The 25,481-nt window shown below is 51.2% G+C and overlaps 1 protein-coding gene across 49 annotated transcripts in view; it reads left to right on the top strand.

Moving 5' to 3' along the window:
* ank3b (ankyrin 3b) overlaps positions 1-25,481 on the top strand; it is a 137,992-nt gene that overhangs the window by 56,682 nt on the left and 55,829 nt on the right. For 46 of the 49 annotated variants that reach the window (XM_072703602.1, XM_072703597.1, XM_072703619.1 and 43 more), the window contains 3 exons: positions 21,591-21,692; positions 21,855-21,953; positions 23,489-23,587. In XM_072703602.1, the coding sequence (XP_072559703.1) occupies positions 21,591-21,692; positions 21,855-21,953; positions 23,489-23,587 (300 nt within the window). Of the gene's footprint in view, positions 1-13,053; positions 13,639-13,810; positions 13,930-13,980; positions 14,212-21,590; positions 21,693-21,854; positions 21,954-23,488; positions 23,588-25,481 lie in introns of those variants that run through there. The other 3 variants (XM_072703610.1, XM_072703604.1, XM_072703591.1) reach the window with 3 other exon arrangements.

Below are 25,481 nucleotides of genomic sequence, written 5' to 3'. Positions count from 1 at the left end.
GAGTAGCGTGACTGCGGTTTAGCCACCGGTACCGAAACGGCGAGCGCTGCGGCAGATCTGGCAGCCAATACCGGCGCAGACCGGTGGTACTGCCTCACGCCCAGGGGAGCCCGGCTTCCAATCAGTCAGGATGACCTCTGTGTTACATGCTTGGCGACCCCCCCCCCCACGCACACACACACGTGGACAGCCTTAGTCCGCAAACCCTCTCGAATGTAATGGGTCATTTAATTTGCACGCGCAGCATTAACTCGACCAACGCCCAATAGCGGGCCAAGCTCTGGCCTGGGGGGCCCAGAGGTGATTTGAAGGTGAGATGCCTCCCCCACCGGCATTGTCCGGCGACCTTGTGCAGACACTGTGGGAGTGGGCCCTCATTGTCTTTGGCCCCGTACCATTCAAAACGTCCAACTGCCAGTATCGTAAAGGATGTTTGGGTGGCAAACCGCTGAAAAGTAGCGGAATTAACGAGCACAGCAGCTCGGAGGCGGCGTGGAAAGTCCCCGTCCAAGCATCCCGCTACGGATTTTCCCAGATAAGTTGGAATTCCTTCTTGGAATCTCCTTGAGGAATTAAAGAAAGAGAAAATAAACCACAGGCTGGCAGTGTGGAGATCGTTACTCCTGACTGGCGCTTCCCTCGCCCACAGGGGGCGCTGAGCTGCCCGCTGCCCAGGCAGACGGGGGGGGGGGCAGGTTCCCGCGGAGCCGGGTGTTTCCCTTGCAGCCTTTTCAGTGAGATTCCTCATTCTTTGACTGCACTGCCCCTTTCTTGCAGCCCCCGTTTTCACCCACGACTGTCGAGCCCCCGTGCTGTTTTAATTGCCGGGTGGCTTCGCTTCGTCTCACTGTTTTGCCAAATAGCGTGCTAAGGAGGGGGGTAATTTGACCCGCAGATGGGGCAAATCTGCATGCGACAGGGGTAATTACACCCTAAATAATACCAATTATTTAATTGTGTTAGACAATCCCATGTGACCCAGCAGGCATCGCGGGGGCAGTCGGACAGGGGTCTCCCTGATGGCGTATGTGGAATTATGGGATGTTGCTGTGAAGTGGGCAGCCGAATCACGTTTTGGCTTCTTGGAAGTGGGATTCGGGGTGGGAGACGTCATGGTAACGATCGATAGTGTAATGATAGTCTTTTAAAATCAAAATCTGGAGGCTGTCGGGCCGTGGTGGGGGGGGGGGGGGAGAGACAGAAATAGGACCTGTGGAGATTGGGGCAGGTGTGTCACACTCATACTGATGTTCGGGCGGGGGGGGGGGGGGACGGTCTCGCCAGCATCAGCACGCTCAGCATTTTCTGCCCGGTCTCCGCGGTGACAGAGTGGAGACGGAGACACTCCGCCGCCCCATGGACCTTCATGGGGAGTGTCTGCCTTGAGCCCCCCCCCCCCCCCCCAGCTTATATTTCTACATTTCATTCTTGTCTGCAGTGAGGGGGGGGTCACACTCGGCCACAGAGCACGTGGTTTCCATTCGGACCTCGACTTAAGCGTATGGGGTGCTGGAGTTTTTATTAATGTTTTTATTAATAACACAAGATGCTAATAATAGAAAATGGAGTGAGGGAGTGTGCCGGCCTGGCGTCTGTGGTGTTTTGGGGGGTGGGGGGTGCTCAGGCAGGAAATTAATTCAGGGAAGCGACCAGTCATCTCATTGGATGCTTCACACCTACCCCCCCCCCCCCCCCCCCAGCACTCTCTCCATACAGACCTCCAGCCACCAGGCTGTATGGAAGGACCCCCAGCCTGTGCTCCCCTCCTCTATTGTATGCTGCTCATGCTGCCCCCCCCCCCACCTCCCTGCTAATCCCCCCCCCCGCTGTCATTGTGGTCTCGCTCCCTGAGGACACGCACGTGGTTGCAGACCCCATCACGCGTCTCTGTCTGTCTGTGTCTCTCTCTCGCTCTCTCTTTCGCTGTCTCTCTCTCTCTCTCTCTTTGCTGCAGCGTGGTCATCACCACGCACCGCCCACTGGCTCATACCCCCCCCCACCCCCGCCATCATGTTCGTAAATCACGTCGTTATAAACAAAGCGTGGCTGTCGTCACGCAGGAAATGCGGCCTCCCGTGTAACTAATGCGTCACTTTAAGCCTCTCAGTATGTGAGACTGCATCTGCGCCTAAAGAGCAGCAATGCATCAAAGAGGTGCAGACAGCATTGTGACACACGGTTGCATTTTATGCCTTGACCACGCTGAGCCCCGAAGAGCAGCATTATGCAGGGGGGCAGAGCCTCGGTTCGTGTGAAGTCAGGAGTCACCATAGCTTGATTTGGGACTCCTAAGTGTCCCCCTGTAAAAGCAGCACCTATGTTTTCGGAATATGTCAATGTAAATCCCACGCATTAGCTCAAGGAATCAACACACACGAGCCAGTTGGCCTCACGGTGCTACCATGACGCCCCCCTGGTCCGTCCGATGAGAGGGGCCGGCCTCTGGGTGCCGCGTCACCCCTGGGGGGCCCGTCCGGCCCCGCCACCGCACGCGACCCTGACATTCTCGTTAGGAAAATGGCAGATGGTTCCCCCATTAGTGTGAAATGTTGGCAGATGGCTTCTTTTTCGAATTTTTGCCGAAAAATAGTAAAGCCATAATAGGCTTGGTGTCTGTTCTGCAGTAGAGTAGAATATTATGGGATGTGCTCAGTGGGGTAATCCGTTGTGCGAGGAACATTTGCATGCGAACGATAGTGAGCTTTTGTTTTAGGACTTGGGTTTATATATGCAAAGGATGGTTTCCGGGAACACTTTCAGAAATATGTCTTGTTATTTGGTGTTTAGTCCATACGGAGTCACAGCGAATCTCAAGCCGGCCCATAGGGGGCGCCGTGAACAGGACACCAAGCCGTCACGGGGCACACATACACGCTAAGAGCAATTTAGAAACACCTGTCCGCCTGGCTGCATGTCTTTGGATGGAGGATGGAAGCCTGGTTACTCCAGACAGACAGGGTGAGGGCTGGCAATCGAACTTGCGACCTCAGAGGTATCAGGCTGCGTTTGCTGTCCTCCCAGTCGCGTTTACGTCGAGCTTGAGTAACAGGATCCAGTTCACCTTTGCCTTCGGGGTCCCTCATCATGGCGCGTTCGAGCGTTCGGGGGGGGGGGGGGCTCACTGAAGAGGAGATACGGAGTTCAGCACAGCCGTGAATCCCGTGCAAGAGGAAACACCAAGCAGGAATTAATTAGTGCCCCGCTATTCGTGAAAGAACTCCGTGGAACATCAGCAGTCCGGCCCGATCCCTCGTGGTTACGTGGGGGGGCAGGATCTGAGCCCTGTGATTGGTGTGGGCAGGGGAGGACTATGGTTAGGCTGACCCCCCTCCCCCCTTCCTCTGACAGTGAGGCATCTATGCAGGACAGAGTGGGGGTGGGGGGGACTGCAGAGGCCAAGGCGCTAGACTCGGTGATTGGATGCGGCATGTGCAGTTCTCCATCCTGCGCCAAGGGCGGGGGCCGTCACGCTCATTTGCGCTAAATCAAGAAAAACAAGCGTTCGTGTTTCTTCCACCAGTAGCAGCAACTGCCTGGGGGGGCTTCAGCCATCGCTGTGGATACACATGAACACGCACACGCACACGCCGCCGCTGCCCATGTCCACGTGACCCCCGTAGCGATGCTTGCCTCCCGCGCCGCGCCCTGTGCTCGGCTGAGGGCTGATCCCATTCCGAGAGGTTCCGGGCCGTTCTCGGGTAATCGGTAATCCTCTCGGAAAGAGCGAGCAACCCGGTGACCTAATAAAGGGGAATTATGGTAGTGGAATAATCCGGGCTGTTGTAGAAGGTGGCCGTGTGGCTAGCCGGCTCGCAGGGAGAGCTCGCTCGCAGCGACACGCCGCCCTTGATCAGGGGCTTCAGCAGCCATGTTCTCCTGGTGGGGGCTGCGGTGAAGGTAAAAAGCTGAATGGCGGGGGTGGGGCCACACAGCTGAATCTGCGGGATCCCCATCTCTCCGGCGCCGCCCTCCCCGGCACAGCTGTGCGTGGAGGAGCAGCACTGGCCTAATTCACATCCCCTGCCCTGAAGGTGCCACTCCTCAGACGAGCGTATCCCAGAAGGCCTTGTGCTGAGCCGCGGGGGAGGGGGGGGGGGTAGTGGTGTCTGAGAGGTTTAACCCTCTGCTGCTAAACTTTCTGTCCACTCACAAATTCGCTCGTCTGCGTTATTACATAGTGGAAATATCTCTTTTGTGAAATAATTTAGAAATATTTTTTGACTTCCTTGAATTACAATTACATTATCCTTCTTTTTTATAACTATCACATTAATTTTTCAATGAATATATTATGTGCTATCAAAGCATTACATTCATTAACTTGTAAGGCCACTTATTCCGTATTTATTTATGTCTCTGGCCTCTGCTCTCTGCCCGCGCTCGGTCTGTCACGCCTGCCATTTGCGTAGTATACCCGCGCACTGCTTGTCACTGTCGCGGCCCGATGGCCCAGCGGGTGGTGCCAAGTGGAGTGGAGCAGGCACATGCTCGCTGGCGCGGTGGCTCGCTGGCGCGGTGGCTCGCCCTGCGTCACGGCTGCTGGGCGGGGGCTCGTTCATCAGTGGCTCCGTATCGATTCGGGCTGGTATCTCCTGGCACAAAACACTGCATTTTGAGTAAACAGCCTCGCTGAGGGCAGTGGGCGGGATATTTTGATTGTGTAGCTCATGTTTCACGATTGTGCCTGTCAGGGACATCATAGCAGTAAATCTGATCAGTGTGAGATAAGAGTGAGATCAGCATGAGATCGGAGTGAGACCTGAGATCAGTGTCAGATCAGAGATCAGTGTGAGGTCAGAGTGAGCTGAGAGTCAGATCAGCATGGGATTGACACGAGATGACTGTGATTTTCCACGTGAGATAAGAGAACAGTATGAGAACAGAGTGAAATCACGGTGAGATCAGTGTGCCATCAGAGATCAGTGTGAGATAAAAAGGTTGGCATGAGATCAGCATGATATGGATGTAAAATCTGTGTGAGATAAAGCTGATGTGAACATGAAAACAGATTGATGCATGTTTCTCTAGGAAGGTCCTGAGTTCGTGATGAATGCTGAAACCTTCCAGTATGTTTCACACATTCATGATCGTGGTTACTTTGGCACGCCGAATTCTCCACTTCACCTTGCTGTCCCTAGTCAGTTCCATCTTATTAAATCTTATTTCAATATTTCATACTTCTTTATTTCTGTGTAAATAATGACAGGGATAATGGCTTTCTGGTAAATCTGCTGAGGAAGAGAGGATCAGTAATGCATTATGGGATTGGGCCACGGTATTCTCTCAGCCGTCCGGATCTGCTCTGTGGTAATGGATGGACGTGTCGAGTGTGACTGGCTGTACTAAGCACTGGTAGCAAGAGACTCGGGGGAAGGGAAAAAAAATAGATGGATTAGAAGTGAGGCATCAGCCTGTGTGGGGGTGGGGCTTACAGGTAGCTACACTACATGAGGCTATGCTGGGAACAGGATGTGATCGCTCGTGCTGATTGGCTGTGGACACACTCTTTGTCCCGGTGTGCTGACGGCCGATTGGTGCAGTGACAGTGATCATCTGTCACACATGCTTGAGTCACTCCATTGAGCTGAGGAGTTAAAGGCTGTTGTGCTTTAAACCGGTAACCAAATTTTAATTATAGATTTTCAGATCCATCATGGTTTTTTTCCCCCCCAACATCTGGTGCTGTTTATTTTTCAGATATAAATCAGTTTTATTCTATAGAATTCGAGGTCCTGCGCCCCCCTGCCCCCAGATCGCGGGTAGCGTACTGTGAAATCTGGACTCGGTGGCTGAGAGCGGAATTGGGAGGTGAACCGTGAGCAGTCCGTCTGTGAGCTCACCAGGGGCCGTACGCCCCACGCATGCTCTCGCGTGTCTCTCCTGAGCTGTGGTGCATTAGCGCAGACGTCCGGGACACGTGCACTTGTGGCAAACGCGGCTTATTGTGAGTCTGCTGACGAACGCATACCTGCGACGCTGCCTTTTCATGCCACGTCCCTGCGGCGACGGGGGGGGGGCAGAAGGACTGTGGTTTTGGGGGAGGGTGCTTGAGGGGAGTAACTCAGGAAAACTGAGGGAGAGTCTGCACGCACGTGACAAGGAGGAAGATGAATTTTGATGTCCGTTTGAAACAGTGGGTGGGAGTCCTGGGTGGGGGTGAGGATGCAGGGGGGACAGATGGTCGGTAGTTTGTCCGCATCTCATAGGCCATTCTAGGATGATTTAAGAGGGGGATATTACAGGGGCCATAATTCATACAAAGGAGTCAACCTTATCATTATATGACAGGGGAGGGGGGACTCTGGGGACCAATCAGCTTTCAGCTCCTGTATACACCCCCACCACCCCTGATCCTGCATTCCATTTGAACTAAGACGTTGGATATTCCGAGTTCCTATTCGGAAATTTCAGTTGGAATGCCCTCTGAAGTCACGACTCAGAAAGTCAGACGATTCTCTACAACCCCAACCTCAGAATTCAAGATGGCTGCGCCCTTCATCAACAGAAGTGAAAGCTGTAGTTTATATACTGGTCATTAGCACTTATATCCTATTTGAGTTTCATTAAATCGGTTGTACACACAGTGCTGTCCAATCGGCATCCGTGGACATGTTGCTACGGTATCTGTATGCTCAAAATACTGAGTAATGCATTGATATCAACTGATATTGCTAACAGTGAGCCTGGATTACTTGATTAGCTGGATAACTTATCAGATTTAAGGTAGATTGGGTTGTAAGTGAACAAAGATAAATACCATTTAAACTTGTCTTAAATCTGACAAATTGTCTGACTAATACCGGTCCCTGGTACTGCTAAATAGCTTTCCGACTTAAAGTACTTGTGCTTTATTGGATGAATTGCATCTCACCTAACTGATGCCGATGGCCTTTGGCCAAATGTGACGATTGTGGGGCGCGTGGAGGCGAAAGGGAAGCTCAAGATTCATTGTAGAAAATACATCGAGGGAAAGGAAATGCAGTACTTGTTTTTCTGCATGAACATCGTCGTTATATTATTATTACATTACGATTTTTGGGCGACAAGAAGCTACTGTAAATTTGTCTAGGGCCAGCAAAAACTCACCTTCTCCTCCAATCCCACAGTTCCTGTAAAGTGACAGCCAGTGTTCGATTCTGTCACTGCATCAAAAGTAGTCCGCCAGTGGTAAACACTGTGCTTAATTGGCCCGCATGCTGCTCTTTACCAGCCTTTGATGCTCGCTTAAGAGTATTAGAAGTTTCAAAGGCATTATAATGGGGGAGTTTTATTTAGCTGGGTTCAGAAATCAAGGGATTAGACCAGGGATCATATTGTAGGCTGGATTCTGAGAGTGGTAGAGTGTTATCACTGCAGCCAGTGTGTCTGTCAGGCTTGCTCCCACTGTCCCCAGTAGCTTCCGCGCTTGATGCTTCACAAAGTTGTAGCAGCTTGAGACCAAAGCTGGGGAAAAGGCAGGAAAATAACGTCTTGTTATTAAACAGTTGGGTAAGCTTTTAGGTAAACACGAGAAACCAGTCTCGATATGTCAATCTGTTTCCAAGATCTGATACGGCGATCCTGATGATGAGATCTGTCCCTACGGAGTCCACACCCCCAGGCTGCCTGTGGTGGCCATCGAAGGGCTCGCGGCTTACCAGCCCTTTGTCGACAACATAGGTGACTCATGAAAACACAAGCATGTTGCTGGCTGTTGGTAAAATCCGCACCAAGCACCGTGCAGTAATCCATAGGCATTTTGATCTGTAATCCATTTTATTATCTGCCATTTTATTATTATATTGTCCATCCACACAGTTGGATATTTGAGTCTACAGACGCTGGGCTGTTTGTAGGAGCCAGAATCCAAAACCTTAAGTGTAAGGGTTCATGTCCATGTCCCCAGTATGCTAACGTGCTAGCCTGCTGCTGCTCGCCACTTGTTAATGAGCGGTCCATGTCCCCAGTATGCTAACGTGCTAGCCTGCTGCTGCTCGCCACTTGTTAATAAGCGGTCCATGTCCCCAGTATGCTAACGTGCTAGCCTGCTGCTGCTCGCCACTTGTTAATGAGCGGTCCATGTCCCCAGTATGCTAACGTGCTAGCCTGCTGCTGCTCGCCACTTGTTAATGAGCGGTCCATGTCCCCAGTATGCTAACGTGCTAGCCTGCTGCTGCTCGCCACTTGTTAATGAGTGGTCCATGTCCCCAGTATGCTAACGTGCTAGCCTGCTGCTGCTCGCCACTTGTTAATGAGTGGTCCATGTCCCCAGTATGCTAACGTGCTAGCCTGCTGCTGCTCGCCACTTGTTAATGAGTGGTCCATGTCCCCAGTATGCTAACGTGCTAGCCTGCTGCTGCTCGCCACTTGTTAATGTCTGTGATATGAGTATGCATAGGTGCTGCAAGGCCTGGGTATCAAAAAGGGGTCAGGTTCTCCTCTTCAGGAACTCAAGTTCTGAATGACTGACACTGAAGTAGAGTTATCGGAAATGGGGGTTTGGGGTGTCTAAGAGGCAGACCTTGTCCCCAGGTTTTTGACTGTCTCGGTGTTAGTTGGGATGTAGGCCCATGTTAGTCACATGACTGGAGGCCTGCTCCAGGTGATGGGGGGGGGGGGGGCTCATCTGGATGCACCCATGGCTCTGTCAGCTGGAAAGTGACAGATGGTGGAAAACAAGGCCAAAAGTGGGGAGGAGGGGGACGAACTCAGCGTCTTGTGTTTCTGACAAACCCCCCCCCCCCCCCTCCATCCATGGAGAATGATGGTCCCTCAGCGTTGCTGTTCTGGTGGGTGGGGGGCGGTGTAATGATTTTATATTTCAACACGGTTTACAAAAAAAAAAAGGTGCTTTACGAAGACTGGAAATGTCGCCTTAACCTGTCATCCATCTCTATCTGACCTGCACTTAATAGGAAATGGGTCTTCTGTGTAGGCAGGATGTGGTGAGGCCTAATTTTGTCAATCATAATAAGCCGGCAGCAATCTGGTATACTTTAGTAAGCATTAACATTTACTGATATCATTGCTAATGATTCTGTGTAAATACATAATTTAAGCGCTGGCATCCATTTGTACTTCCCTCAACATGTTGGGTGGCCTCTTAGGTCAGCTCACCATCGTACTGAGCGGTATTATGGACTGAATTAATGTGACACATGGCAGGGTGGTGAGTCTCACAACAGCCTTACGATGGATTAGGGTGTTTTTTTTTTGCTTTTTGTGTTTTTTTTTTTTTTACAGTGCTGCTGGGGTCAGGGGTCATTGTGAATGGGGGGCGTGGTTGGAAGGGTGGGGGGAAGGAGCAAGGGTCAGGGCTAGGTCATCCTGAGATAAAGTGGGGAGGGCGTGGGTGAGCCCACCCGCAGCACACGCCGTTAGCAATACGGCGTCGCTGTTATGCTAATAGCTCTCCAGTAGGGTTTGATGTAAGACTGGTGATTATCCGGTCTCCCCTGCCACTCCATTCCCCAGGGTGCATTGGGGCCACGCCACTGCCTGCACTGGCCCTGTGCTGGATCAGCGGTTGCATCTCTTTCCAGCCTCGGGAACGACCGCGAGACTCGGGGCTGCGTTAGCAATTAGCGATTAGCACGCTTGCAGCAGTCTTGCGTTATCAGATAACAAAGGGCGTGTCGGACGGAGTGCTGCGGCTGATCCTTTGAGAGAAACGCTAATACCCTGTTTAGCCTTAAGAGCGAAGGAGGGGGGCATCGGGGGTGGGTGGGTCGTGAGCCATCCGGTGCCTTTGTCTGCTTCGCAACGCATCCATCCGTCAAACCGCAAGACATCACACTTCTACACCGGCAATGTAAGCGGCAGTGACTCTCAGGGGATGCTCAGGGGTGGCTTAATTCGAGATGAATGGGTCCCTCGGTAGCAGAGACTGGAGACACCTCCCCTTAGACAATCTGCTTCTTCATCTCTAGGGGGCGCTATCCGGTCACGGCACATTGTTAGCTGTATTTTTGCTAATGCGACATTATGATCATTGCAAATCTACGGTGTCGTTTATGGTGTCCCGGCACAGAAGGCTCACAGTGGGAGTCGTGTGTGTGCTTTCGTCTTTTCTGATTGGCTGAAATTCAGCTGTTGGATGTCTGTGTCCTGAGTGTGTGGTTTAGAAGCTGAGGGTTAGGTCTAGGTGGTTAGGGTTAGGTCTAGGTTTACACTGCTTGGATGTGCTTGAAAGCAGCTAGATGGTGTCAGTGCCACATGAAGACTTAGCTGCTGTTTTTAACGTTTCTAAGACATTGTATTTATATTGCAAAGATGTGTTCAATGTTCAAATTAGACCAACTTAGACCAACATATGTGTATGTAAATATGTGTATGTTAATTAAATTGAAATAATCACATGCCTCAAGTTTTGTTTCCTGTAACAGTAAAAATGTTTTAGCCCAACTTACTGAAGGTCTCCACCCAGCTGATTATCGCCGTTCTCGCCATGTGACAATTGCGTGCACATAACATGTGATTTCCATATTGACAATGCACATTGTGCAAGCCCAAGAGGGTGCCACAGTGGGGCACACCACTGGGGGGGGGCAGCATGTGTGTGTGAGTTTATGCTGGATCCTCTGGCTTCCTCCCACCTTCCAAAATAATACACTAAGTGAATTGAAACTGCGTAAATTGACCGTTTATGTGAGTGAGTGAGTGAGTGAGTGAGTGAGAGAGAGAGTGAGAGTGTGCACTCTGCAATGGGCTGGCACCCTGTCTAGGGCTGGTCCCTGTCTTGGTCCAATTGCAACATATATTGTATTATATTATATTATATTATATTTATTATATATAAATGAATACTCAATTAATCATCACAACCAGACCCTAAATCCCAAGCCTGTACCACATGCCCTGATGTTCATGCCCGTATCCCAGGCCCCAATGGTGATACCCGTGTCCCAGGCCCCGATGCTCATACCCGTGTCCCAGGCCCCGATGGTCATACCCGTGTCCCAGGCCCCGATGCTCATACCCGTATCCCAGGCCCCGATGGTCATACCCGTGTCCCAGGCCCCGATGCTCATACCCGTATCCCAGGCCCCGATGGTCATACCCGTGTCCCAGGCCCCGATGCTCATACCCGTATCCCACCCCGATGGTCATACCCGTGTCCCAGGCCCCGATGCCCATGCCCGTATCCCAGGCCCCGATGCTCATGCCCGTGTCCCAGGCCCCTATGCTCATGCCCGTGTCCCAGGCCCCGATGCTCATGCCCGTGTCCCAGGCCCCGATGCCCATGCCCGTATCCCAGGCCCCGATGCTCATGCCCGTGTCCCAGGCCCCGATGCCCATGCCCGTATCCCAGGCCCCGATGCCCATGCCCGTGTCCCAGGCCCCGATGCTCATGCCCGTGTCCCAGGCCCCGATGCCCATGCCCGTGTCCCAGGCCCCGATGCCCATGCCGTATCCCAGGCCCCGATGCCCATGCCCGTGTCCCAGGCCCGATGCCCATGCCCGTATCCCAGGCCCCGATGCCCATGCCCGTATCCCAGGCCCCGATGCCCATGCCCGTATCCCAGGCCCGATGCTCATGCCCGTGTCCCAGGCCCCGATGCCCATGCCCGTATCCCAGGCCCAGATGCCCATGCCCGTATCCCAGGCCCCGATGCCCATGCCCGTGTCCCAGGCCCCGATGCCCATGCCCGTGTCCCAGGCCTCGATGCCCATGCCCGTGTCCCAGGCCCCGATGCCCATGTCCGTGTCCCAGGCCCCGATGCCCATGCCCGTGTCCCAGGCCCCGATGCCCATGCCCGTATCCCAGGCCCCGATGCCCATGCCCGTGTCCCAGGCCCCGATGCTCATGCCCGTGTCCCAGGCCCCGATGCTCATACCCGTGTCCCAGGCCCCGATGCCCATGTCCGTGTCCCAGGCCCCGATGCCCATGCCCGTATCCCAGGCCCCGATGCTCATACCCGTGTCCCAGGCCCCGATGCCCATGCCCGTATCCCAGGCCCCGATGCTCATACCCGTGTCCCAGGCCCCGATGCCCATGCCCTTGTCCCAGGCCCCGATGCCCATGCCCGTATCCCAGGCCCCGATGCTCATACCCGTGTCCCAGGCCCCGATGCCCATGCCCGTGTCCCAGGCCCCGATGCCCATGCCCGTATCCCAGGCTCCGATGCCCATGCCCATATCCCAGGCCCCGATGCCCATTTCCTATCATAGCCTCATTCCACCCCACAACGCCTGCTTTGTTTTGTTTGTCGCTTGCCGACATCAGAATGCCACATCCATTTTTCTTCTTCCCTCTGTTTTTTCCTAACCTCCTCTTAATGAAGCCCCCTCCCTTCTGTTTCTGTCGGTTCTCTTGCCCACACGGGTCTTGCAGGGTGCACCGTGTTCCAGAGCTGCTCCTGCTCACTGTTATGATATCCACATGCTTCTCTTGTGCCGTTATGGAACATTCCAGCATCATCATAAATGAATTTAGGAGTGCCGTCCAGTGTCTCTGGAGATAGGGGGTCGGTCACACTGTACAGTGGTGTAGAAGCCCAGCCCGTTATCCCACCGTTTTCACTGCAACGGCATCACGAACGGCTCACATTCCGGAATTGCGACTACAGCTCCCGACCCGGAGCTCCCATTTCCACTGCGGTAAGGGCTGCTGTTGCCATGGTTACACTACACTTCAGGAAGGATCGGAAATCCAGCGTTCCGCTGCTCACGTGTCCTGCGGAATCTCTTAATGATCCTGCCGTTGTGCAGACTGTTTCTAAGCCAGACCGTAGGAAAATACCCTCCTGTAGCGCAGTCCAAGAGTGCTTGTGACAGATTCAAATTTATACATGCTCCTTAACTAGACACATTACGGTATTGTGGACCTCAGATCTACCGATTAGTCGATCGTAAATTAACAATGCTCTTAATGCTTTGCATGGGCTTTGAATTCCACATAGCAGCATGAAAACCTGGTAATTTTGATAAGATAATGTGTTTAAATATTTTCTCACCTTTACAGCATAACCATATAGGAAGGAAATGTCCACCTGAAAAACTGATTCAGAGGGGGGAAAAAAAAACACCTGTCACATCTTGAGACCAGGGGACTTGTGAGGTTTTATGAGAAAATGGTCGCTTTGCAGTCTGAGGCTGGGCTTGCACTGTATTACACAGAGACAGCTGGTGAACTCAGTAGTGCATTAGTAGAGTTAGGTGGGGCTGGGTATTAGCAACCTGCTGCTTAAGTGGCCTGGGCTGATGCTGCCAGAGTCTGCGTCAATGCCAATCACCAAACTGCCAGCGCACGGGGAAAGCACTATTTATTCAGTGGGCGAAGAAGCTTCTGGAGGCTGCGGACCTGGTCGGGGGGCCAGCGGCCAGCGCTGCAGAGGGAAGGATAGACCTGCACCTTAATACCCGGGGACGAGCTCTGCGATCCAGTTAATTTGGGCTTGGGAGTGGGCCGGTTAGTGCTAGAAGCTTCAGTCACTCGGAGGGAGCGAGGGAGGGGGAGAGAGAGCACGAGAGAGAGAAAAGAGAGAAAAAAAGCTGAAAAGCAGGATGACAACAAGGCATACGCAGGACGTGATCTGGGCAGGGGGGCCGGCGGGGCCTTTCACAAACCCTCTGACTGCCGCACGGCTATTTTGGTCGCCCCGTCCGTGTATCATGGCCACACGTGTCCCGGCGGAGTAACTAGCACCTACAAATATGGTAAGTGGAGATAGTGACCCCCCCCTTGTTCCGCCGTGCTGCCTGAGTCGCCATCGCTGGCAGGGGGCTAATTCTGGGCCAGGGGGGTGGCATCCCGTTGCTTGCTTTCTGAGCAAAGATTATCTCCGGAACTTCTATTCACTTAGCCTCCGTGCAGGTATTTTTAGTCCAGGGGTATGCTGCTGCCCCCCCCCCCCCCCCCAGCCCTGCGGCCGTTAATTGAATCCTCGGGTTTCACTCCGGACTGCGGCGAAAATGGCAGTGGAGGAAGGAGCGGATTTGCCAGGAGCCGTGAGTGTCCCCGGTCCCCTTGGCGCGACCGCCGTTTTTCCGATATGCGCAGAGCATCCTGGACGGGATCGCGGCGGGAGGAGCAGGGCACGCAGGACGTGCCGTGGCGGCTTGTTTACGCGGTGGGGGTGTAACATGACTGTGCTCACATAGCACAAGTCCGGGAGGGGGGCTGTCCCGGACAGGGGAATGGCTTCACCGCCAGCCGACGGAGGTGCGCGGAACTTTTTGCCTATTTGCTTTTTGCAGCGCCTGTTCTTCCGCTCGGCTGAGATTTCCAAGGTAAAGGATCTGTCTGCGTTTTATGAAAGCAGGGTGCCTGACCTTGGTGTCACGAGTGCCGGGAATTTTGGGGCAGACCTGCCGCGCATCCGTGGTGATCCAGCAGTCGGTGGTGAGGACAGCTTTCTGTCGTTTGGGGGTCGGCCTGTGGCAGAGGCTTTGGTCGGGAAGAGCCGGCGTCGTTTTTGGTACGATGCCGGTGAAGCCGGCATCAGAGCAAGCCGACCTTCAGAGCAAGCCGACCAAAGTCGGGTCCTTCACCGGATCGCACTGCAACCCGGGGACCTTAACTGGTCCAGCGGATTCTTAGGCATTATTGTAGATGGTCGTGTTTCGGTCTCATCTGGCGCTCGTTTGAGTAAACACTGATACAGTTGCACTTTCTGTTGCGTGATGGTAATTCTGTGGTGCAGTTACTGCATTGTGCTTACAAAGTCATAGTAAGGAGGAGGGACGACGGAGTAATAACAAGAAGAATGTGCATATTATAATCATATCTGAGGCCTGAGTATATGTATCTTTTTATGCTCAGTATATCTCGCTTCTGGCATGTCGAAATGCAATGCTAGCAAAAGTTATAAAATATGTATATGTCGTATTATTTGCGTGACATTACGTCATTCTTGTACGTTCAGGGCCTTCTTTTTCATGCGCCTGTAATGTTAGTGTTAAAGTCTGCGTATGTATTGTGAACCTGAATGGTGTTTAAGGTTTTTTCCCAAAAAGTAACACATCCCCATTTAGGAAGTGCGTGCTCTAGGGCTATTGGATAAAATAATGACACGCCTCTTTTACTCGCCTCCTTCTGCATGCATGACTTCAAGGGAACGCAGGAATGCTTTGTTAAAATTAGCACTGTAACCCTTGTCAACAAAAAAACACTGCAAAGTGTCCCTTAATAGAGTAATACACCTTAGATCCGGGTTAGTTGCCTGCAATACCTCGCCTGTCCAGCAGGAGGCGCAGGGATGATAGGACGGGATGATAGCTTATCAACGGAAACAGAAGACTTCTGCCATTATTACGCCAGGCTTTTACCAAGAAATCATACTGCCAGTGACTGGAGGTCCATGGCACTGACTGGTGCAGATGTAGCGCCCGCTAGGCTAACCGCCTGTCTCAGCATTGTCACGCCAATCAGATTAGGGGATAAACATGCAGTGTGCTGTGTCAGGCAGCACCTTTTCATTCTGAATGCAGGCCTATCAAAACAAAGCACCCCCCCCCCCACCCTGCTAGACCATTGTTGCCTCCCCCCTCGTAATCTCTGGATTTGGAATCCTGGTGCGTGAACAAGATGATGGTCTGAAACGGCCAAAATGTCTTGGGTGGGATCAAGGGAAGCATTCAGGGAGTATGGCGGTTTGGTTTATCATAGCTTGTAAGGTTAGTAAGCAGGCAGAGGGAGACCAGGAGGTGCCACCAATGGGCCAATGAACCTACATTCAGTGAGGTTTAAGCTTTTGGGAATCTCTGTTACTCTAAATATTGCCTTTATCAGACCTCAGATGCCCGGTGAGCCTTTGGTTTCACCTTGCAGTGCGGCTGTATAGTAGGGTATGAAAAAAAATCACCTTTCACTTCGTATCCAGGCAGTTGGGTCCGTCTTTGCTGTGAGGCCACTGGGCCCAGTTCAGAACCATAATCACGCTGCAGGGTTGAGACCAGACCTTAGGAATGCATGTTGTGTGTAGAGTGGGAAGTACTGTTTTGAAGTATCAGGTTATACTCAAATAATGCAAAATCAAAAATATATACAGTACCGTGCAGAAGTATTAGGCAATCAAAGAAAATTATGTTTAAATGATCTTCATGTTGGTGTAAAATGATGACATTTTGTTTATCGAAGTGTGTCAGCGTAGCCATTTCAAAACCAATCCTAGAGTCACCCCAGTATTTGCATCCACCGTCCAATACTCAACTAATTAATTGAGCAGGTGCTGAAATTTAACAAATACATGGAATGGCTGAGGTGCCCATGAGAAGAGGTTTGGGAACTGAAGTGGTCTTGCCATCCAGCGAGATATCAGTAACTTTCCGGAGAATAGAAGAAATTCATGTTAGTTTTTATTGCGTTACTCTTAATTTACAAATGTTCTAATGTTAAGTAGTTCCGTAAGTTCCAAGCAAATATACACTTACTACCCAGATAAATAGCTTTAAACATTTCCTTTGACTGCATCAGACTTTTGCATCAGATGGCGGAATTAGTGAAGAGTGGTAACAGCATGGAATTCTACAACTGATTTTGCTTATTAGGAACATTATGGTGGCGGGGGGGGGGGGGGGGGAGGGGGGCAGTATGCCTTTGGACTAAAATACTTGTTCTGATAAATAGACCTAAAATGAAGTGTTTTATACCACAGCGCTTTATTGTACACAAACCAGAACGCTGCTGTTGGAGTGAATGCCATGGTACCATTGTGCCGGGATCAGGTTACATTATTCTCGAAAAGCCCAGGTCGCGTCATTCCTCATTCCTGTTTGCGATGGTCACGGTCTGCTGCCTCTCCGGACGAGGCCGGTAAGCCCCGGAGCAGGCCTAGGATGGGGGGCGCCGATGGGGACTGGCGATAAACGTCATATTAGGTGTATTGGGATGGTGTCCAAGCTGGGGGGGGAGGCATTAGTGGGGGCTGGAGGAGGTGCAGAGTGGTGGACGTGATGCTGGTTCAACCATGTCAGTCATCAGAGTGGGGGTGGGAGCAGGGGGGCAGAGGGTGGGAGGGCTGATCAACAGCTACCTCCATTGAATTGCAAAGGAATGCAAAAGAACAGTATTAAAAAGCAATTAAATTGCACTTCAGGATATCACACAACATGACACAAAGTGCATTATGGGGGGAAAGACCTTAAAAAAACGCATAACTGTATAGCCGACATCGGTAAATATTTGTATAAGCTGCAGGCGTATTTCGAAACGGTGAAAGATGCATTGTTGTCAAATCTTTGCTTTAGGTTAATGACTTTGCTTTAGGTTTCCATGCCTTGAGATTAAAACAATCAAAATATTCTAAGTGGCTTGTGTGACATGCCTGACAAAGTTGAAGTTAAAAGCTCAGCGTCATTATTATTTAGATGTTTCCAAGGATGCAGTCGTGGCTTTACGCTCAGGTGTGGAGCAGGGAAGCAGGACAGAAGCGGTAGTAGGGTAATTGTGGGATTTATTAGATAAACACACGAGGCAACACTACAGACGGACGTTAGACTTCAATGACTGGACTGGGGAAAACCTGCCTAACACAGACTTAAATACATCAGACTAATAACAACAACAACAAGAAACAGCTGGTAAACACAGGGAATCCACATGAGGTTAACGAGGGGGGCATGGCATATAGAAGGAACGGACGATCGGGACAGGACAGATGCAGGTAGAGCAGTTAGCGCTGTCAGCCTCACATCTCCAACACTGGGGGTTCGAGTCCTGCCTCTGTGTGTGAACTTTGCATGTCTTTCCGGTTTTCATGCCAAATTGTGGCTCCTTGGGTTCCCAAAAATATTCAGTGAGATGATCCAGGGCAAAGGTAGATAGTTCAGGTTCAGAAAGGAAAAATCCAGACCAGGATTTTGTTTCAACCAACCAGTTGAGCACTCTGTGACTTTTTATATTCATCTGGTTGGTGGTCCAGATTTTTACTTTCTGGACCTGAACTATCCATCTCTGATCCATGGTATTCTCTGATTCCTGGGACAGCCTCCAGGCTCATCGTGGCCCAGTACTGGATAAATGGTGATGGATGGATGGAATGAATGATGTTACAAAGGCATGACGCTGCTATCACTTTAAAATGTGGAACCTACATGATTCTGCTGAAATACAGAGTAATTGTTATGTTAGATGTTATGGACCAAGTCCGAGGCATAGTGGTTTTTTTTTCTAATCTATCATCCAGTCATTTAGTCTTTTGTTGACTAGTCCTGACACATTGTTGATGATACGTGTGCGGATCTGCGTGGTAGCTAGAAGAATGACCACGGTCTAAGCTGCTGTTGGGCTCTGTTCTGGGGTCAGATAGGGGTACACAGTAGCACAGCTGTTAAAATAGGGGGGCACAGCACCACCACATTATATCCCCACAATGTGAAATAAGCCAATCACTTTTTACCTTGTGAGGATATTTTTTTGCTCCCCACAAGGAAAACCTCAATTTTTATAAAAATCTGTCATTGCAATCGAAAAACTAAAAATGCTAAAAGTCTTGTATTTTGTTTGGTTACTTATAGTTAAGGTTAGGACTGGGTAGGGGTTAAGGTCATTGTTGGGACTAGGGTTTTGCCTATATAAATGAATGGGCGGGACCCATAACGATATGAATACAAACGCGTGTGTGTGTGTGTGCCTGTGTGTCGAAGATCCACGCCACAGCTTTGCAGCCCCAGCTACTACCCCCGCACCCCCTGAAAGGCCTGTGTCTCTCTCCTGCTGCATGATGGCCGTCCTCCCCGGGGGGGGGGGGGTGGGGGGGGGGTGCATGCGCCTGCTGTGACCCCCATGAGCACCTTCCTCCCCCTGCTCAGGCGCCCGCTGAAGTATCTAGCTGCCCCCCACCCTGCTTGAATAATTAGTTTCATATCTCACATATCTGTCAGGTCCTCTCCACCCGGCTGACTCTCATCCTGTTTTGCCGTCAGTCATCTTTTTCTTTTTTCAATTTGCAACATTAAATAGCTCTATTGTATCTCATTAATTTGTCAGCTCTGTACAATTTGGGGCCTTTCTGTGCCCATGAAGGGCAGTCGTGTGTTCAGTTACGTATCTAATGGCCTGTCTGATGGGGCTCTGGGCTAATTCAAGGTGTCTCAGTGACTGTAGTGAAGGTAACATCCCTCCTGTTCACCGGTGTCTCCATATACAGCCTAATTCAGCAAGCCTTAGGTCTGTCCGCTCCTGAGGAGTGGATTTTTACTCTAACAAGAAGTCAGAGTAGCTGCAGCTTTTGGTGGGACGTCTCTCAGGTCCCAGACTTACCCCTGTGGCACTCCCTAGGAAGCCCATCACATTGTTCCCACAGAAGTGTTTTTGGTATGGGGGGGGACAAATTCAGATAATGAAAGTGAAGCAAGTTGGAATCTGCCAGGGACGGTGCTGAAAAGGTCCCGGAATCATGGCACTGAGACTACAGGCTTGCGGCATCAACGATGGGCTCATGGTGTCAACCAAAGACTCACAGCATCAGCGACTGGCTCACGGTGTTAGTGATGGGCTCACTGTGTTAGTGATGGGCTCACTGTGTTAGCGACTAGTTCACGGCGTTAGCAACTGGCTCACGGCGTCAGTGATGGGCTCACTGTGTTAGCGACAAGTTCACGGCGTTAGCAACTGGCTCACGGCGTCAGTGATGGGCTCACTGTGTTAGCAACTGGTTCACGGTGTTAGCAACTGGCTCACGGTGTTAGCTATGGGCTCACTGTGTTAGCGACTAGTTCATGGCGTTAGCAACTGGCTCACGGCGTCAGCCATGGGCTCAAGGTGTTAGCGACTGGCTCACGGCGTCAGCCATGGGCTCAAGGTGTTAGCGACTGGCTCACGGCGTCAGCCATGGGCTCACGGTGTTAGCTATGGGCTCACTGTATTAGCGACTAGTTCATGGCATTAGCAACTGGCTCACAGCATCAGCAACGGGCTCACTGTGTTAGAGACTGGCTCACAGCGTCAGCCATGGGCTCTCAGTGTTAGCGACGGGCTCCCTGCGTTAGCGACTGGCACACAGCGTCAGTGGCGGCCTCACTGTGTTAGCGGCGGCCTCAAGGTGTTAGCGACTGCCTCACGGCATCAGCGATGGGCTCACTGTGTTGGAGACTGGCTCACAGCGTCAGCGATGGGCTCACGGTATCGGCTGCTGTTCGTACAGCCAGCACAGTCAGTCTGACAGTCTCTGCAGCTCGTCATCCGTAGTGCTTTTCAGCAGACTTTTTTGTGCCTTTTTCCTGATGAAACGTGTGTGTCCTGCACACTCCACCTGTGTTGTTATTGGGGAGATGAGGATCAGTTGCCAGGGCAGGGGCGCCGTAAAGGGAGGGGAAGTTAGGATGGTTCCAAGGGTCCAAAAGTGACAGGGGCCCTAAAAAAATTGGAACATAATTGTATTGGTTTGGGTTGGAGGCCCAGTGTGATAGACTTTCATGGGGCCCCTGGGCCAGCGTATCGAAGATAAGCCCCTTCCGACTTAGTCTGCTCCCCCTATTCAGTCTCTATAGAACTTTCCGGAACACTAAGTGAAAGCTGACCAGGCTGCATGCAGCAGGTTAGAAAATAACTAATGATAATTAAACATGAGCTTGGCTCCGAGCTCACTGTGTTTGGCTGATGTTGAACCTCATGCACATTCCCTTTTTGGGGATTGGGCCAAGGACGGGGCGGTGGGATGCTCGTCGATTAACAGAACAAAAAGCAAAAACACAAACGCCGTTGCCATGTGACTAGAAAAACAGACGATAATACACACAGCGCTCACTCTGAGACAGAATCCCAGTGCATGAGTGTGGTTCTTGTCACCGGGAACGAAAAAAAACCAAATACACTGATGTTTAAACCAGTCCATAATAGTTACACCAATCATGAGCCTTCTGCAGTGCCTCCTCTCGCTAAATGTCAGTACTGCAGGAAGTCATAACGAGTATACAGTTCAGTGTTTTGCAGTGACCAGCATGTCTTCACGCCCCCACATGGACAATGAATGTTCGGTCTACATCTTAAGTCCTGTAATTCAAAGGTGACAGGGCCATGTGTTGAAACGGCGCGTTCATGTTGTGAATTAGAATCAGTTTGGTGATTCTCATCCAGTGGACTGGCTTACCATCAGTCACAGAATGGTATATACATTTACACTGGTTCCTTTCTTTGATATGGTATATGGTAACACCTTATCAACTAATGTAGTATTTTGCTATTACTTATGTATTAATTAACAAACTAAGTCCTAGTTACTTACTGATCTTTTAATTGTTCATCATTAATGAATTGTGCCGCATCTTTTACTCCAAGCAGTTAGTATATTTGTTGCTACGTCTGTTAATTCTGTAAACCTTTCCGAACTACTGAAGGAACTACTGAAGGAACAAGTCATGAATAACGTGTGAAGCACTGATCTCATGCTTGTTCATCATTAATGAATCGCGATGCATCTTTTATCTGAAGTAGTTACTATTTGTGTTTATGGTTCATACTCCAGTAGTAACTGATTTTAGTATTTGCACCCCCCCTCAAGCAAAGCGTCACCGACAGTGTGGTGTAACGATGGTAATAAATGGGCAGGCTTTCACATTGACGCAACACCGGTGAACAGCGATTTTAAGGTGCGCGTCCCACTGGTGGAGTTACGCCGGACGTGGAGTGCAGGGGGCACGTGGACTGATCCGGCCTTTTCTCTTTGCAGTCGGACAGCAATGCGAGCTATCTGAGAGCGGCGCGGGCTGGCAACTTGGAGAAGGCCCTCGATTACCTGAAGACGGGGGTCGACATCAACATCTGCAACCAGGTGCTACCAGTGTGGCGCTTCGAATGAGGGGAAATCTGTGTAGCTACGGTGAAATTGCCTGTTGTTGTGTGATAACAGTTGTTCTTTTGGACGTCTCTCTCTTTCTTTCTTCCTCTCTCTCTCTCTCTCTCTCTCTCTCTCTCTTTCTCCATGTCTCCACAGAATGGCCTGAATGCTCTCCATCTTGCCTCCAAAGAAGGTCACGTGGAGGTCGTGGCAGAGCTGATTAAGCTCGGAGCCAACGTCGATGCGGCGACAAAGGTCAGCCTCCTCCCTCCAACTCGATTAGAGAGGCATGCAGATCCCAGGAAGGCGGCATCCGTTGGGGGGGGGGAGGGGGGGCTTCCCCGTGCCAAATCTCCCAGTAAGGACAGCACTCCAGATGACCTTGGCACTGCCAGCAGAAGTCGGCTATGTCTGTGGAGTCGCAGCGGTTTGCTCACTACTGGGGGAGATTAATGGCATAGCATAAAAGCCTGTGCTGAGCAGATCGGAAGTTGAATCAGGCATGTAAGACAAACGACCGCTAAAGTCATGCTAATTTATTGTATTTATAAACTTTATTTACGGACCACCACTCACCCATAAACGTGCAGTCTTATATAAATATATAACAAATTATGCTGCATAAAACAATTGCGTCATTCGGTAAAATAAGGGAGCCCTATTCTCTCCTTCATCTTTCTGGCACCCCCGCAGTTCACAGACTGATGGTTCAGTCCAGCTCTTTGTCTTTATTCGCTGCCATGTGGAAATCCTGCCGAATGATACATATTGTTCCACTGTGATGCTCAGGTTGTATCACTTTACAGTCCCAGACCGTTTTACGATAAAAAAAAAGCCTGCATTCTCACTGTCTGTCATTACTTTGGTTACATTAACATACAAAAAATCCAGCAGTGATATTTCTCTGGAAATAATATTTTTGTGTATATCTACCGTTTTTTAATCTTTAAGAAAGATGATGCAGTGATTGCAATATGAAGTATTGGGGAAAAAATACTCTCACCAAAACATTATCTAGTGGAATTTTTAGATCCCCAGTATTGATTTCATTTTAACCACTATAATAATAAGTTAAATGTTATGAGAATATGCCCCAGAAAAGGGTCGATTTTCTTTTAAAGCAATGTTTTTTGTCTCAGATGGCATGCGGTGGGTGGTGTAGGTATTACTGCGCCATGACAACAGAGAGCTGTGACAATAATGGGGGGATTTTCAGCTACACCCCCTGATGCCATTACCTAACACTCCCTTACCCATTCCTGGGGGGGGGGGGGGTCTCGCTAAGTTGTGGTTGCCCAATCCAAATATATTAGCAAGAAAAAATGTGAATACATTTGCAGTAAATTAAATCATTGATATGACTTACACACCATGTTTTCAAATAAGTTAAATAAGTTAAGTTTGCAAATAAGTAAGTTTATAAAAAATATTTCGTTTAACTTTATATGTTCAGATAGAATTTCCGTTTGACCAGTAGGGGGGCAGTTGCAGAATCGTCTATTCCCCAAAGAGGGTGCCAAGGCAGGCAGAGGCCTCCGGTATCAGCCGGCGAAACGGGATAGAGCCAAAGCTGTGACCTGAACGTGCGGCCGGTTTATAAAAAGCCGGGGGGGGGGCCGGCGCTGACAGCCGGTGACGTCCCCGGAATGCGAGGTGTCTAAATGAGGCTTGAGGTCGGAAGTGCCCGCTCCACAGCTGGGGGACGGGGGGGGGGGGGGGGCTGGGGGACGGGGGGGCTGGGCCGCAGCCCACAGCCTCGGCGTTAATCTGCGCCTCTCTCCTTTATCCAGAAGGGAAACACTGCCCTGCATATATCGTCGCTCGCCGGCCAGGCGGATGTGGTGAAGGAGCTGGTCAACAACAGCGCCAATGTCAACGCGCAGTCCCAGGTAGGCTCTCCCCAGGTAGGCTCTCCCCAGGTAGGCTCTCCCCAGGTAAGCTCTCCCCAGGTAGGCTCTCCCCAGGTAGGCTCTCCCTCTGTTGACCGCTGACTGGCTAAGCGCGTCCGCGTCCGTGTGGACACGGGTTTTCTGAGGATGCATGTAGAGACGATCTCCCCACAAATAACCACCACACAAGTTACCCCCCCGCAACACGAAAGTCTAAACAAAACCCTGCGTCTCCTGCCATGTGGGGTTAGTCCAAAGGATCGAAGACAAACCAGAAAGGTCTGTATTGTGCTGTAGAGCAAACCTGTCCCTCTTAAAGCTCCCAGCAAACTTGCTCCTTCACTACGGTCCCAGTCTAGATCTCCTACACCAGAGTTTCTCAGGTCTATGTGCCTTTGGCAGGCAAAAGTGGTTTGGGCCAGAACCGCCTGCTGCACGGGCGCAGACTGGATCGGGAAAATTTCGGGCTGGATAAAATTCCCCGGTCAGCGAAATGTAATGACGGGCCTCGCCCCCCCACCCCTCTGGTCGGCAAAATTTGGGAACTGGGACATTCTGCTGACGTGATGAATGATGAATGGACAGGCCTTGTGATTGGAAAGGGTTAGAAATCCTGCCCCAGACAGCCGATTTTGGCAGGGTGTGTCACTACAGCACCCCCCAGCGACTTCCATAACGCCTCTTGCCCTCTATACCTTGGTGCTGGGCCCAAGGTTTTTAAATGAGTCAAAATGATCCATCCATCCATCCATCTTCCATGTTTGCTTATCTAGTGCAGGTTCAGGACAAGCCTGGGATGCACAGGGCAGGAGCCAGGGGAACGCCCCCCCCGTATGTCTCCTCCTTCATCTTAACAGTTAATTTGATTCCATCGGGTCTCTGCGGAGTTTAAATCTGACTCAGACGCTGTTTAAAGAATACACTGTTATTAGATGTCTTTGTGATTTCCGCACGTAGCCGTGTGGCGCTGACTCTGCAGTAACTGCTACCTGGATGACCGGCCCCCACCAGTGGCCGCTACGTCAGTCAGCCATGCCGTTAAGCTGTCGTGCCTGCCCCCCCGTGAGGCGCCCTCCTGCAACACAATCACAGCGCCCCCCCCCCATGGGAGGGTGGCAGGCATCGCCTTCAGGGTGTCAGACAGCTGCAAAGAGTACATCCCCCCCCCCCCCCCCAGACAGGCAGGCCTCTATCTTCAAACCTCAGGCACACTTGTGGGGGGGGGGGGGTTGGGGTGCTTTGTCTGCCTCATGAAAAAGAATAACAATTGAATAACAAAGGATCAGAAGCAGCTGCCTCATTTATGTATCTGCGTACCTTGGGTTGCATTTCTGCAGCGTTAAACCCTCATGAATATTCAGGAAGTTTTTTTAGATGCTTTCTGGATGCATTCGGACTGGATGATCCTCTGCTAATAGCATTAGCACGACGCGTGGGTCAGCGTGGGGTCAGGGAGGCGGCCGGGCCCCAGAAAGGCGAAGAACGCGCGCGGCTTCCCGCTCGTCGGCGGCCCGGAGAGAGCGTCGCGCAGGAGCCGATCCCCAGCCCGCAATCCTCTAAGCGGGATCATGCTGCCTGTGCATTTTAAGGTCCAGCTGGAAGCATCACAAAGAAGCGCGCAGATGTGCTGTATTTCTGTCGCCCCCGGGAGGAATGCAGCAAGCCGCAGAAACGTCCCTAATATTAATGGGGGAGGGTCTCTGTCAGGCTGCACACGCTCAGCCCTCCCCCCCCAGTCTTGCTGCAGTATCTCATACCGTCACACTGCCCGCCCTCCCCTCCTCATCTCACAGACCATCACCTATAACCTATAAATAATAAAATCAGACCACCCCCCCCCCCCCGTAAAGCCTCCCCGTCTCCCTGTGACCTTCCCATGATGCTCCTCGTCACG

This window comes from Paramormyrops kingsleyae, chromosome 20 (genome assembly GCF_048594095.1).
Source record: "Paramormyrops kingsleyae isolate MSU_618 chromosome 20, PKINGS_0.4, whole genome shotgun sequence".
NCBI classification, from domain to species: Eukaryota; Metazoa; Chordata; class Actinopteri; order Osteoglossiformes; family Mormyridae; genus Paramormyrops; species Paramormyrops kingsleyae.
This window is presented reverse-complemented; position numbering and strand designations above follow the sequence as displayed.